General features: G+C 42.4%; 1 protein-coding gene across 4 annotated transcripts in view; it reads right to left on the bottom strand.

Annotated features, from left to right (window-relative positions):
• The window catches only part of CCDC126 (coiled-coil domain containing 126), a 28,911-nt gene that overhangs the window by 2,700 nt on the left and 11,394 nt on the right, over positions 1 to 14,817 (bottom strand). The window contains exons 2-5 of one of the 4 annotated variants that reach the window (XM_038766404.1): positions 11,759 to 11,835; positions 7,513 to 7,696; positions 6,921 to 7,112; positions 2,099 to 2,488 (exon numbers count right to left, since the gene is read on the bottom strand). In XM_038766404.1, the coding sequence (XP_038622332.1) occupies positions 2,099 to 2,336 (238 nt within the window). In that variant the 5' untranslated portion in view covers positions 2,337 to 2,488; positions 6,921 to 7,112; positions 7,513 to 7,696; positions 11,759 to 11,835. Of the gene's footprint in view, positions 1 to 2,098; positions 2,489 to 6,920; positions 7,113 to 7,512; positions 7,697 to 11,758; positions 11,893 to 12,034; positions 12,069 to 14,817 lie in introns of those variants that run through there. The other 3 variants (XM_038766407.1, XM_038766406.1, XM_038766405.1) reach the window with 3 other exon arrangements.

Here is a 14,817-nt window from a genome sequence, read left to right as displayed (position 1 = left end):
GGTTTATGAAGGTTCATTGTCACCAAAAATCCTGTCAATTCCACCTTCATAACAGTGCTAAAATCCGCCCTTTCCTCTCCATCTGAACTTCTACTACACTGATCCAAGCTCTTATCTTATCCCACCTGGACTAATGCATCAGCCTCCTGACTGACCTCCCTGCCTCCTATCTCTTCCCACTCCAGTCCAAACTTCATTCTGTTGCCCAAACCGTTTTTCTAAAAAAAAGTTCAGTCCACATCTCCCCACTCCTCGAGAACCTCCAGTGATTGCCCATCCGCCTCTGCTTCAAACAGAAACTCCTTACCATCAGCTTTGAAAGACTCAATCAGCTTACCCCTTCCCTCACTGATTTCCTCCTACAGCCCAGTCCACTGGACATTTCATTCATTCATTCATTCAGTCGTATTTATTGAGCGCTTACTGTGTGCAGAGCACTGGACTAAGCGCTTGGGAAGTCCAAGTTGGCAACATATAGAGACGGTCCCTACCCAACAGCGGGCTCACAGTCTAGAAGGGGGAGACAGAGAACAAAACAAAACATATTAACAAAATAAAATAAATAGAATATGTACAAGTAAAATAGAGTAATAAATATATACAAACATATATACATATATACAGGTGTGGTGGGGAGGGGAAGGAGGTAAGGTGGGGGGGATGGAGGGGGGAGGAGGGGGAGAGGAAGGAGGGGGCTCAGTCTGGGATAAAGAGGTGAGAGAGAGGTGAAAGATGAGAGATAGAGAGCAGAGAGATGGAGAGAGACAAAGAGGGAAGACAGAGATGAAACAGAAGAGAGAAGAGAGACAGAGAGAGGATAGATGGAGGGGGAAGAGATGAAGAGGTGAGAGAGAGGTGAAAGATGAGAGAAGAGATGAGAGATGGCAAGCAGAGAGAGAAGAGAGATGGAGAGAGACAGAGAGAGATGAAAGAGAGTGAGCAGAGAGATGGAGAGAGACAAAGGGGAGAGAGAGAGAGAGATGAAACAGAAGAGAGAAGAGAGATGGAGTCACCTGCTTTACCAGAGACAGAGGGAATTCTTCACCCATCCACAACATTGCTTTAAACCTCTCGAAGGCGATGTTTGGCTTTTGGCTTCTCTAGTGCCAGCTTGCTCACTGTGCCCGTCTATCTAGCCACCGACCCCTATTCCATGTCCTCCCTCTGGTCTGGAACTCCTTCCCCTGCCATATACTCCAGATTACCATTCTCTCCACTTTCAGAGCCTTAAAGATGACATCTCCTCTAAGAAGCCTTCCCTGATTAAGCCCCCTTTTCCCCAATGCCATCTTATACTTCTGTGTCATCTATGCACCTGAATCTGTACCCTTTAGGCACTTGATATTCACTCCATTCTCTGCCCCAGAATTAGTGTATTGGAGAAGCAGCAAGGCCTAGTGGAAAGGGCACAGGCCTGGGACTCAGAGGTCGTGGGTTCTAATCCCAGGTCTGCCACAAGTCTGCTGGGTGACCTTGGGCAAGTCACTTCACTGTGCCTCAGTTACCTCAGCTGTAAAATGGGGATCAAGACTGTGAGCCCCATGAGGGACAAGGACTCTGTTCAACCTGTATCTACAACAGTGCTTAGAACAGTCCTTGGCATATAGTAAGCGCTTAACAACTACCACAATTATTATTAGTATTAGTGGACACGTTACCTGCCCATAACATACTGAATTGTAACAGAAGTACAAGTAGCAAATTCCTTTTTGATGGCTGTATAAGAAGTCAGATACCACTGGTGCGTTTTCATGACACTTTTTTCAACCTGCCTCTCGGTTGTCTCACGCAGACAGAGCTTATGGAGGCTATTTAAAATGCGGTTTAAAGCATTTAACAAATGAACAACTGTGGCTGAAGAGGTTCATTAATGACCTATAGGCCTAGCATCTAAGTAGGGTGCACTTTCCATGCTGCCTGTGCAATGATCCCCCTTCTAGACTGTGAGCCTGCTGTTGGGTAGGGACCATCTCTCTATGTTGCCAACTTGTACTTCCCAAGCGCTTAGTACAGTGCTCTGCACACAGTAAGCGCTCAATAAATACGACTGAATGAATGAATGATCCAGCATGAATTTTAAGTAAAAAATGGATCTTACCATATCCTGCCATAGATGCTCCACTCCCACTATTCGCTATGTTCTTATTTTCCTCTGCCAAAGCTTTGACATATCTTTTGCTCAAGTCCAATATTTGTTCACGCAACTCAGCACTGCTTTGATGTCTTGGGTGTTGAAAAGTGTAGCGAAGTAACATCAAACCCCAAATGAATCCAGATATCAGCAACAACAAACTCAGTTTCTGGGACATGTTTTTTCTGGAGAATGTTAAAAACATTTCTGGTGAAGACAGCAAATACGTGTTGATCTGAAAGGAGGTATCTGAAGTCACAAAATAGTCAAAAGAAAAAGATTTGCCCCCAAATCCTAGGGTTCTGGGTTGTTCATCTTGAGCACGGTATCCACCAACCTGAAGTTAATCTATTGCCCCTGTGTGAAATTCAGAAAAAATAAGCATTAACAAAGCAGTATTTATAAGGAAAAGAAACTGGGAAGGGAAAAAGAGGAGGATCTATAATTAGTTCAGACTAAAATTGTATTCAATAGGCCTACTCGTTGAAAATTTAGTAAATGTATTCATCTCACTTTCTCTGACAATTTTATCTGCACCAAGACAACAAAAAATGTAGAAGCATTTACTATCTTATTTATATACTGTTTCAAATTATTTAAAATAGGAACAAACCCAGATGCATTGTAAATCTTAGCTAACATGGCCTACTAATGGCAGGGCACAGAATTCTTCAAAAATGTACCCTTTTTTAAATAATGAACTGTGACAGCACACCGAAGCTCTTGTAGAGCCCTCTAAACTGTAAGCTCATTGTGGGCAGGGAAAAGTGTCTACCAACTCTGTTGTAGTGTAGACTCCCATGTACTCAATACCATGTTCTGCACACAGTAAGCACTGATCTCAGTTGTTCTTCACCCCAAAATTGGGGCTCATGTTATAGCTGAATCCTCTCCAAGAAATTCAGGTATTTAAGAAAATATGAACTTGATTGGAAGACCAGACGACTGAGCTAGGGGAGGCTAAATACTTGTCCTCATTTATATGCTTGTAACCTTTTGTACCGGAAATGTTACAGAGGAGAAATGAGTTAAATGGGGGCAAGTAATTTTATATTCCCTCTCCACCAAGGTGTATATAAAGGTTGAGAAAGGAGGGATCCCCAGCCTACATTTATAGTCCATGCTGAGGATAATATATTTAATCTGGGTCAAAAAGTGAAAAGCGACTGCTGTCAATTTCATGAATAAAGGTGCTATACTTCTATACCTGGCCAAATGGATACAGCATCAGCCTGGGAATCAGAGGGTCATGGGTTCTACTCCTGTCTCAGCCATCTGTCTGCTGTGTGACCCTGGGCAAGTCACTTCACTAGGCCTCAGTTACCTCATCTGTAAAATGAGGATTGGACTGTGAACCCCACGTAGTACAGGGATTGTGTCCAACCCGATTTACCTGTATCCACCTCAGCCCTTAGTACAGTACCTGGCACATAAAAAGTGCTTAATACCATTATTATTATTACTGTATTAAAAAAGAGATAAGACCTATGGTGCTCAACCTTTTTGAGAAACGCCAATTAGTCCTCCAAGCCTTTTCCCACCAAAAAAAAAAATCACAAAACCTTAACCCCCAAACAAAGCCTTTTATAACTCTAACTGTTCTGATGCTTATCTCGTTTTTATTCTTCTTATCCTTCTGCCTGCCAATTAGCCACCTTTCAGTCTCTTGATACAACGTGGGGTCCAATTCTGCAGTCCAACTGGCTCCGACAGAGGAACCACGGTCAAAGAGGTTTAAGAAGCTGTGATCTCAGAAGTGTTTTTTTTTTCCTATTTTCAAAACACTTCCCTGACTGGACCTTTGGACAATGTCTTTCCAACCGTCCTGCCATGTGCAAATTTCTAATAGTATAAGAACATAAGAAATGCCTTACAGACTATTTTCAGATTTGTTTCTCTGACAAAAACAATTAGATATTTGAAGGTGTAGTTTGCCAGTTGCCTTTCTTAGCTTCTATCCTAATGGCTAGTAATGTATCACCTGATATCCTAATACCTCATTATGGACCACTTCTCCATGAATTTATCATAACCCCTCTTTAATCTGCTGACATGTTCAGTTTACACAACTTCCTGTAGTAATGAGTGCCGTATCCTTTCTATTACTCCTGTGTGAAGGAGTTTTGTTTGGGATCAGCAAGTTTCAATGGGTGTCTCCTCATCCTGATATTGTGGGATTTGGTAAACAACAATTTTGCATAATCTCTGCCTATACCTTTCACAATTATATAATCCCCTCTCCTCCTCCCCATTGCATCTACCTGAATCTTGGTCTATGTATCAATTTCAAACCCTCAAGGACATGCTTTTCTATACAGGCTTTGCTGGAGATGCGTATTTTCCTTTCTGTTTTCACTATCTCAACTCCAGGATATCCTGCTTAGAAGTGTTAGCTGCTATCTGTTTCTCTATCACATCCTCTACCAGTCAGTCAGTTGTATTTACTGATCATTTACGGTGTGCAGAGCTCCGAACCAAGAACTTGGGAGAGTACGATATAACAATAAACACACACATTCCCTGGCCACAACGAGCTTACAGTCTAGAGGGCCCCTAATTTATTCATTCATTTATTCAATCGTATTTACTGAGTGCTTAGTGTGTGCAGAGCACTGTACTAAGTGCTTGGAAAGTACAATTCAGGAATAGAGACAGACCCTGACCACACCGGGCTTACAGTCTAGAAGGGGCGAGACAGACAACAAAACAAGTAAACAGGCATTAATATAAACAGAATTATAACTATATACACATCAAAACAGGTAAATAGGCATTAATAGAAATAAATTCAATGAGGGTGACATGGAGGGGAAGGGGAGCTGAGGTAGAAGGGGGCTTAATCTGGGAAGACCTCTTGGAGAAGGTGAGCCTTCAGTAGGGCTTTGATGGGGGGAATTGTTATTATCAGGCTATGTGGCCAGAATATTCTCACCCTCCTACTTTCCAAATATGTACAGTTTTATGAGTAGGGTTGGGTTCCCTTGAGTCATCCCTGTCCTCACATTTTCTTCTTGCAACTTTAACACACAGAACCTACTTACAATGCAGGAATTTCAGGCCTTGAAGATTGCTCTCATCTTGGAAAAATAAGTGAAGGGGACCCCCGGACCACAAGTTTCCTTCTGTCAGTGTGTAGCCAGGTTTTGTATTTAAAATTTTGTGAACTTCACAGTATGCTCCACTCCTGCCCATCTATTTGCTTGACGCACCAGTGCCGTAAGTGGGAACAGCCCCACTGGAGACGAGAGAGTGCAAGTGGTGCTACATAAACCCCGACCACTATAATACATTTCTTTATGTACATTCTCGTCCAGAAATCTTTTTTGTGTGTTCGTTTTTTTAAAGGGCATTTGTTAAGCATTCACTGTGTGGCAAGCACTGTACCGAGCGCTGCAGTAGATACGAGCTAATCAGGTTGGACCCCGTCCATGACCCACATGGGGCTCACAGTCTGAATCCCCATTTTACAGATGAGGCACAGAGAAGCTAAGTGACTTGCCCAAGGTCACAGAGCAGACAAGAGGCGGAGCCGGGATTAGAACCCAGGTCCTTCTGACTCCACGAGGCCTCTCTGGACCAAGGCTCATCTGTAATAAATTTCCACAAGAAGTTTACTTATCAAACAGTTACAGTTTACAGTGTGCTACAACCCAAGTGTCTAATTTCGCAGAGCCTGAGGGAGGAGGGGAAATCACTGAGATCACAATTCTAGGTAATGTTGAAGACATCCTATAGAAAGCAGTGCTTGAGGTTTTTTTCCTATAAAAACAAACAAAACAGGAGTATTTTTAAAGGTCAGTGACTAAGATAAGTTTCCCAAGGGCTCTATGCAGAGACGGGATCTCCTTTCATCATTATAAAAAAAGAGAAGGTAGCTTACTGACTGTTTGGCCAGATAAAAGAACGTTAACTTTACAAAGCAGATGTGATTGCTAGGATACCAGATGGACAGGATAGCTATCCCACTGCAGTTTACCTGGCAGGCAAAAAATAAAATCCAGGCCAGCCATATAAAACGTTTAGTTTCCATAACTAAAGGTCTCAATGCCAGTTCATGAGATATGCCATGGTTACACTGAAGAAAATATTTTAAAAAATAACATTAATGGCACAATATCTGTGATATGAACCTTCTGCAATAAGGAAGGAGGCTTTCTGCAAGCCAATTTGGAAATAAGACCTTATGCATCTAAATGCTACATCCAATTTGCTTTATACCACCAGAATAAACATGTCAAACCTGTTGGCAAGGGCCAGAAACCTGGTTTGGAAAGGAGCTTGCTAAAATACTAATAATAATAATGACGGTTTTTGCTAAGCGCTATGTGCCAAGCACTGTTCTAAGCGCTGGGGTAGATGCGAGGTAATCAGGTTGTCCCACATGGGGCTCACAGCTTAATCCCCATTTTATAGATGAGGTAACAGGCACAGAGAAGTTAGGTGACATGCCCAAAGTCACACAGCTGACAAATGGCGGAGGTGGGATTAGAACCTATGACCTCTGACTCCTAAACCCGGGCTCTTTCCACTAAACCACGCTGCTTCTCCACTTAAATACCATTTAAGCAGAGTTGTTCAGATTGTTCTTCAGCAAACTATGATATTTTCCTATCAATTTCTACGGTTAATGCGTCCCCAGAGGGTCTTAAAGCACACTTCTCCGCATTAGTTCTACATTAGTGCCAGTGACAGAGAAAGATTCCAGAGCTTGCATGAATATAAATATGAATATATTCATGCTAAACACACTGTAGAAACAACAAGACTGTCCACGGGTCATTTAGCCTACCTTAAAATCGTGGCACTCTCTCCCTTAGACCCCATTTTCGCTTTGATTCAGCACTGTAGGGTCTTTGATGTTGTGGCTTTAACTAAAATAGCTACAGGCAGCCGCAGCAGCGTCCGCCGTGGTGGCTCTCGCTTCGCCACAGCCGCTGGGAGAATCCTTGACTACTGGTCTCATGGGGAGGTTGTGGTCCTGCTAGACAAAATAGAGAAAAATGTTCATTATGAAAGGTTAACACGTTCACCGCACAAGTCTTTTTCCACCTGACTCAAAGAACCCTTCTCCAGAACGGTTGCCAGCCCTTAAAAAGCCAAAAATAAAAATACACCAAGATGCAAAAGCTTAACGTCAATATGCTGACATATTAACGCACACTCATATTAGATCACCTGAACATCTCAGGGATCCACAAATGGCAATTGAGCACCATCTTGGGGAGCCAAATGTGGGATTTGGATATTCAAAAGAGGTCGGAATGTGGAATTCCCATCATTCTGACCAGGATTTTAAAGAGCAGGCTACCACCGGAGGAATGATTTCCATAATAACAGTTGCTGAGCTGTTAATATTTTCATTCCCCAGAGGTCCGGCTTACCATTTTAACTACTAATGTTGACGGAACAGTTAATGCGCTCGCTTCCTGCTAGCCTTAGCATTGGTTTTAGGTCCAGTTCTGGGATTAAGTGTGTTACAGTGTCAAGTTATTTGTCCTGCTATTCTTCTTGCCGAAGCTCCTGATTTCAGCAACCGCTGCCTTCGGTTTCTGGGAGAAAATGATGCTTTAAGAATAAATAAATAAATAAATAAATGAAATACCACATGCAGAGAATATTGTGGGGAAAACCTATACGTCCAAGCCTCTCTGTTTTAGTGTTTTTTACTTCAAAGAAATTACCGGTGTTGTGTATGCTTTCTAATTAAGGATTCCCACTCCATGTTTGGTAAATTCCTCTAAACCCTGAATAGGGGGTAGAAAATTCTCAACATGTCTATAAATTACAGACTCAGAGAGGGGATGGTTGGGTGTGCAATGTTACATCACAGTTGCACTCTACATTATGCAAAACGGAACTGTGTAATTCACTTAGTATTGTGTTCTCGCCAAGTGAATTGTGTAGAATCAAAGAGGAAATGCTCACATGCACTCATCATCATCATCAATCGTATTTATTGAGCGCTTACTATGTGCAGAGCACTGTACCAAGCGCTTGGGAAGTACAAATTGGCAACATATAGAGACACTCCTGTCGTATAAATCCATACACAGAGAGCCATTTTATTCTGTGACTCGGGGAGCAACCTGTCTTGAGATAGTCACATTCACCAGTGTATTAAAATATAAGGTTTATAGATCTGCCTTAAATCAACTGTTGGAGTTTCTACAGAGGTTGATAGATCAGTGTTAAATGAAACAGAAGTTGCTCTTCCACGGCTTTTATCACTTTATTCAACCATGTTTTTCTCCTGGATTTCTGTCTTGCTGAAAAGTCGGTTTACTATCACTAGATAAGTAACTTGTCAATACTAAATATCAAGAATGTCTACATTATGACTACCTAATTGTAAAAATTGCTTGTGACAGGAATGGGGAACCGACAGTTTCATCACCGGCACGCTTCCCTTCTGAAGATCAGCACAAGGGAAGGGGAGGAGGACAGCTGTTTTAGGGTCTCGCTTTATTATTATCCACCAATAGTATTTATTGAGTCTTTTCTGTGCGTCGGCCACTGTCCTATGGATTTATGCCACTTGCAGCCTCCCCAGATTTGCGACAACGGATGGGTGTATTTGTGTGGGGTAAGAGATGGCAGAGGGAACAGTCCACTCTTTGACTTCAACAGAGGGTAAGGCAGCAATAGTCTTCATCTGTGACCTAGGAAACTCCGTAGAGTGCACCCAAAAATAAGCCCAACTACCCCTGGAAAGTCAGCAGTTGAACTGTGGGAACTTCTGAAGGCACTGAGATATCCCCCAAATGAGGCAACTGAATTAGGAGAGATCCACCAAAGTTGATCCAAAGCTGAGGCGCAAGCCTAGGACTCCCCCATTTTGGGTGAAAACTGAGATGTTCACGCATCCACACTCCTCTCTGTCCTATCACTATCACTTCACCCCCAATGTGAAACTGTATAAAACTGCAGGAGACCTGATGCGATAGTCACCATGACAAAGGGAAATGAGGATAAAGAAACAGTTTGGGGTTTTTTTTTTTTATTTTTTTTTTCTATTTTGGGCAAGGGGGAGTGGGGCCCTGGAAGCTGATGCCTGGTTGTAATTTGGGGTGTTTCATAACACTTAAGTTCTGTGAAAATTCTTCTTAAATTGCCTGAGATACCCAATTTCCCCATTCCATCACTTTAACCCTTCCACTACCCTGTGCATTTCCCTCCTTCATCCCCAGTGAGGGACTGCAGAATACTATGTAAGAGGATGACTTTAAACTACTCGAGATTAGAAAAGGTTTCAAAATCTCTAGTGGTTTAACAGAGAATTCATTTAATTTACTTTATCATTTTAAAAACTGCCGAATTTCCACTTATTTATTCCCTTCTGTCTTCTCACTCCACTCCACCAATTTATGTCTTTTGTCTCTTCAATCACAATGAAAACGCTTTAAGTGCAGTGAACACGTAGTTATATTTCGGCATGTTCCTCAGGGGCCTAAAAACAATCTTCTGCCCAGAATAGGTGTTCAATAACCACCGATGAAGCCGAGATGGAGGTGGAAAAGAATATTCAGGCTTTTGCAGTGACCGTTTTCTAAGATTCAACAGCTAAAAGGAGTCTATAGTAATTAAAGACATCAGATTGGAAACTTGCTAAATATCAACAAAAGTTCCATTGTCAAAAAACCCAGAAATTAAGACTCAACTCCTGGCCTTACCATTAAGACATGACACCTTACCAAGACTGTTACTGCGCAAAGTCAACACATTTTCAGAACAAAAGTTACAGAAGACATACGTTAAGTCTGATATGTATGCAGATTTCAAACAATACCTATGCTTCCAAAAGTGGCAATTTCGGCACAAAGTTTCAATTACAATGGGTATGATATTCACTTCCTGGAAAAAAAAGGCTATCATGAGGAGTTGTAATTAGCCTCTTTCTCCTCTCCCAATGAATTGTGTTGTCTTTCTATACCTTAATACCACCTATGAATTGATGTTCTCTCCCCTACTGGAGGACGTGGAGGAATATAGCCCCTTCCTTCCTCTCCCCCTCGTCCCCCTCTCCATCCCCCCCCCTTCTTACCTCCTTCCCTTCCCCACAGCACCTGTATATATGTATATATGTTTGTACATATTTATTACTCTATTTATTTATTTTACTTGGACATATCTATTCTATTTATTTTATTTTGTTAGTATGTTTGGTTTTGTTCTCTGTCTTCCCCTTTCAGACTGTGAGCCCACTGTTGGGTAGGGACTGTCTCTATATGTTGCCAATTTGTACTTCCCAAGCGCTCAGTACAGTGCTCTGCACATAGTAAGCGCTCAACAAATACGATTGATGATGATGATGATGATGATTTGCTTTTCTAATGCCAGCCTACTCACTGAATCTCAATCTCACCACTGGCCCCTTGTCCTCATCCTCCCTCTGGCCTGAAACTCCCTCCTTTCGAAGATGAGAGACCATTACTCTCCCCAATTTTCCAGGTGCTCTGCACACAGTAAGTGCTCAATAAAAACTGATTAATTCAAAGCCCTATTAAAATCACATCTCCAAGAGGTTTCCCCGGCTAAGCCCTCATTTTCCCTTCTCCCTCTCCGCCTATGCATTTGGATCTGTATCCTCAGCCCCCAACACTTATGTACATATCCATAATTTCTTTTAATGTCTGTCTCTCCCGATAGACCCTAAGCTGCTTATGGGCAGGGAACATGACCACCAATTCTGTTGTATTGTACTCTTCCAAGTGCTTAGTTTAGTGCTCTGCACACACTGATTGATAGATTGACTGATAATGGGACAGGGAAAAGCCACAGTAGGCCAGAAATATCTCACTAGAAAAGAAAGTGATGTGCAATCTCTGAAATAACTGTGGTTATGGAGTTAATTTAATTCATTTACAAGGCCTTCAGGACTTATTTTAATATCCTCTCCCCGCTCCAGTCTAAATTCCTTGTGGTCAGAAATCGTGTCAACCTACTCTATTGTAGTTTACTCTCCCAAGCACTTAGTACAGTACTGTGCACACAGTAAGCACTCAGAAAATACCATTAATTGATTAACCACAACTGAGCAAAGAAGCAATAATTCTGAGAAACCGAATATTAACGGGTGGAAAAAACGTATGAAGAATGTGAGAAAAATCATTTATAAAGGCACAACCATGAAAATGGGGTTATACAGGTTTGGTTATGTCGAAAAATCTAGATGCTGACAAAAGAAAACACTCTAGTGACAAGGTGTGACAGTAACTTTCTGTCCTTCCACTAGAAAAGCAAACGACCAGTTTCATAAGAATGCAATTCAGCCATCTTAAGCAAGAATGAGGATGATAAACTGATGCCAAAAATACAATCTTATCCTACACTTAAGGTAGGGTGAGGCTAAAAGGCGATTCACGGGTTTTTAAACAAATTAAAGAGAAATCAATCACAGAAATCCTGATACTACTTTATGATTGGGGTTGAGGTGGCAGATGCTACAATCCGCGAACCCAACCGATTTACCCCATCCTCCATTCATTCATATTTATTGAGCACTGTACTGAGCGCTTGGGAAGTCCAATTTGGCAACATATCGAGACGGTCCCTACCCAACAGTGGGCTCCATCCTCCAGTAAGGAAGGCTCGATCGAGAAACATAAAACTGCAAAAAATACACGTTACCACTTTCGGTGGTGGCTGAAGGTTAGACGCTGAACTCACGGGTCCGCAGAGACTCCCATTTAGGGCAGATAAGCAATCTGTTGGCAACAGTAATTGCATTATTATCATCATCAATCGTATTTATTGAGCGCTTACTATGTGCAGAGCACTGGACTAAGCGCTTGGGAAGTCCAAGTTGGCAACATAGAGAGACGGTTCCTACCCAACAGTGGGCTCCATCCTCCAGTAAGGAAGGCTCGATCGAGAAACGTAAAACTGCAAAAAAATATACGTTACCACTTTCGGTGGTGGCTGAAGGTTAGATGTTGAACTCATGGGTCCACAAAGACTCCCGTTTAGGGCAGATAAGCAATCTGTTGGCAACAGTAATTGCATTATTATCATCATCAATCGTTATTTATTGAGCGCTTACTGTGTGCAGAGCACTGGACTAAGCGCTTGGGAAGTCCAATTTGGCAACATATCGAGACGGTCCCTACCCAACAGTGGGCTCCATCCTCCAGTAAGGAAGGCTCGATCGAGAAACGTAAAACTGCAAAAAATATACATTACCACTCTCGGTGGTGGCTGAGGGTTAGACGTTGAACTCATGGGTCTGCAAAGACTCCCATTTAGGGCAGATAAGCAATCTGTTGGCAACAGTAATTGCATTATTATCATCATCAGTCGTATTTATTGAGCGCTTACTGTGTGCAGAGCACTGGACTAAGCGCTTGGGAAGTCCAAGTTGGCAACATATCGAGACGGTCCCTACCCAACAGTGGGCTCCATCCTCCAGTAAGGAAGGCTCGATCGAGAAACGTAAAACTGCAAAAAATATACATTACCACTTGAGGGTTAGACGTTGAACTCATGGGTCCACAGGGAATCCCATTTAGGGCAGATAAGCAATCTGTTGGCAACAGTAATTGCATTATTATCATCATCAATCGTATTTATTGAGCGCTTACTGTGTGCAGAGCACTGGACTAAGCGCTTGGGAAGTCCAAGTTGGCAACATATCGAGACGGTCCCTACCCAACAGTGGGCTCACAGTCGAAAAGACTGTTACTTACTATTACTTACTAGACGCAAAGCATCATCATCATCAATCGTATTTATTGAGCGCTTACTATGTGCAGAGCACTGGACTAAGCGCTTGGGAAGTACAAACTGGCAACATCTAGAGACAGTCCCTACCCAACAGCGGGCTCACAGTCTAAAAGGGGGAGACAGAGAACAAAACCAAACATACTAACAAAATAAAATAAATAGAATAGATAGGTACAAGCAAAATAAATAGAGTAATAAATATGTACAAACATATATACATATATACAGGTGCTGTGGGGAAGGGAAGGAGGTAAGATGGGGGGGTGGAGAGGGGGACGAGGGGGAGAGGAAGGAAGGGGATAATGGTATAATATGGTATGGTATACTGGTATATGGTATAATGGATAATGGTATAATATAATGGTATAATGATATGGCATAATGGAAAGAGCATGGGCTCGGGAGTCAGGAAAAATGGGTTCTAATCCCAGCTCTATCACCTGGGGTTGTGCCTCGGTTTCCTCATTTATAAAATGGGGAGTCAATACTTGTTCTCCCTCCTACTTGGTGACTAAATGTGGGTCAGGACTGTATGTACAAGCAAAATAAATAAATAGGAAAGCTTGTAGGTCGGGCCAGAGGACGCGGGGGGCCAAACCCGCTCCTCCATCCTCTCGCCCACATCCTGCGGCTGCCCTGGGACGCCCTCCTTCTCCGTATCCGACAGACATCAAAGCCTTAGGAAGCAGCGTGGCTCAGGGGAAAGAGCCCGGGCTTTGGAGTCAGAGGTCATGGGTTCGAATCCCGGCTCTGTCGATTCAGTCAATCGTATTGATTGAGCGCTTGCTGGGTGCAGAGCGCTGGACTAAGTGCTTGGGAAGTCCAAGTTGGCAACATAGAGAGACGGTCCCTACCCAACAGCGGGCTCGCAGTCTAGAAGGGGGAGACAGAGAACAAAACCAAACATATTAACGGAATAAAATAAATAGAATAAATAGGTACAAGTAAAATAAATAAATATGTACAAACATATATACATATATACAGGTGCTGTGGGGAAGGGAAGGAGGTCAATTGTCAGCTGTGGGACTTTGGGCAACTCACTTCACTTCTCTGGGCCTCAGTTAACCTCATCTGTAAAATGGGGGTGAAGACTGCGAGCCCCCCGTGGGACAACCTGATCACCTTGTAACCTCCCCAGCGCTTAGAACAGTGCTTTGCACATAGTGAGCGCTTAATAAATGCCATTATTATCATTATTATTGAAGGCACATCTCCTCCGAGAGACCTTCCACGACGAAGCCCTCTTTTCCTCTTCTCCCACTCCCTTCTGCGACACCCTTGCACTTATTAAGCGCTTAGTACAGTGCTCTGCACATAGTAAGCGCTCAATAAATACGACTGATTGATTGATTAATTGTATTTATTATGTATATATGCTTGTACATATTTATTACTCTATTTACTTTGCTTGTACATATCTATTCTATTTATTTTATTTTGTTAGTACGTTTGGTTTTGTCTCCCCCCTTTTAGACTGTGAGCCCACTGTTGGGTAGGGCCTGGCTCTCTATGTTGCCAATTTGTACTTCCCAAGCGCTTAGTCCAGTGCTCTGCACACAGTAAGCTCTCAATAAATACGATTGATGATGATGATGATGATGGGGAGAGTATACTGGAAGAGTACAATATAAATTTTCTCCCTCTTTCCACCCCTCCCTCAGCCCCACTTAATGTCCGGCTCCGCAATTTATTTATTTATTCAATTCAGTCGTAATTATTGAGCGATCACTGTCCGCAAAGCACTGCACTACGTGCTGGGGAAAGTACTCTATAAGCTTGGGAGAGTAATAATAATAATAATAATAATAATAATAATAATGATAATAATAATGATAGCATTTATTAAGCACTTACTATGTGCAAAGCACTGTTCTAAGAGTACCACATAAATTGAATAATGGCATTTATTAAACGCTTACTATGTGCGGAGCGCTGTTCTAAGCGCTGGGGGGGACGCAAGGTGA

This window comes from Tachyglossus aculeatus, chromosome 2 (genome assembly GCF_015852505.1).
Source record: "Tachyglossus aculeatus isolate mTacAcu1 chromosome 2, mTacAcu1.pri, whole genome shotgun sequence".
NCBI lineage: Eukaryota > Metazoa > Chordata > Mammalia > Monotremata > Tachyglossidae > Tachyglossus > Tachyglossus aculeatus.
Note: the sequence above shows the minus strand (reverse complement) of the source record. Positions and strands in the feature narration are given on the sequence as shown.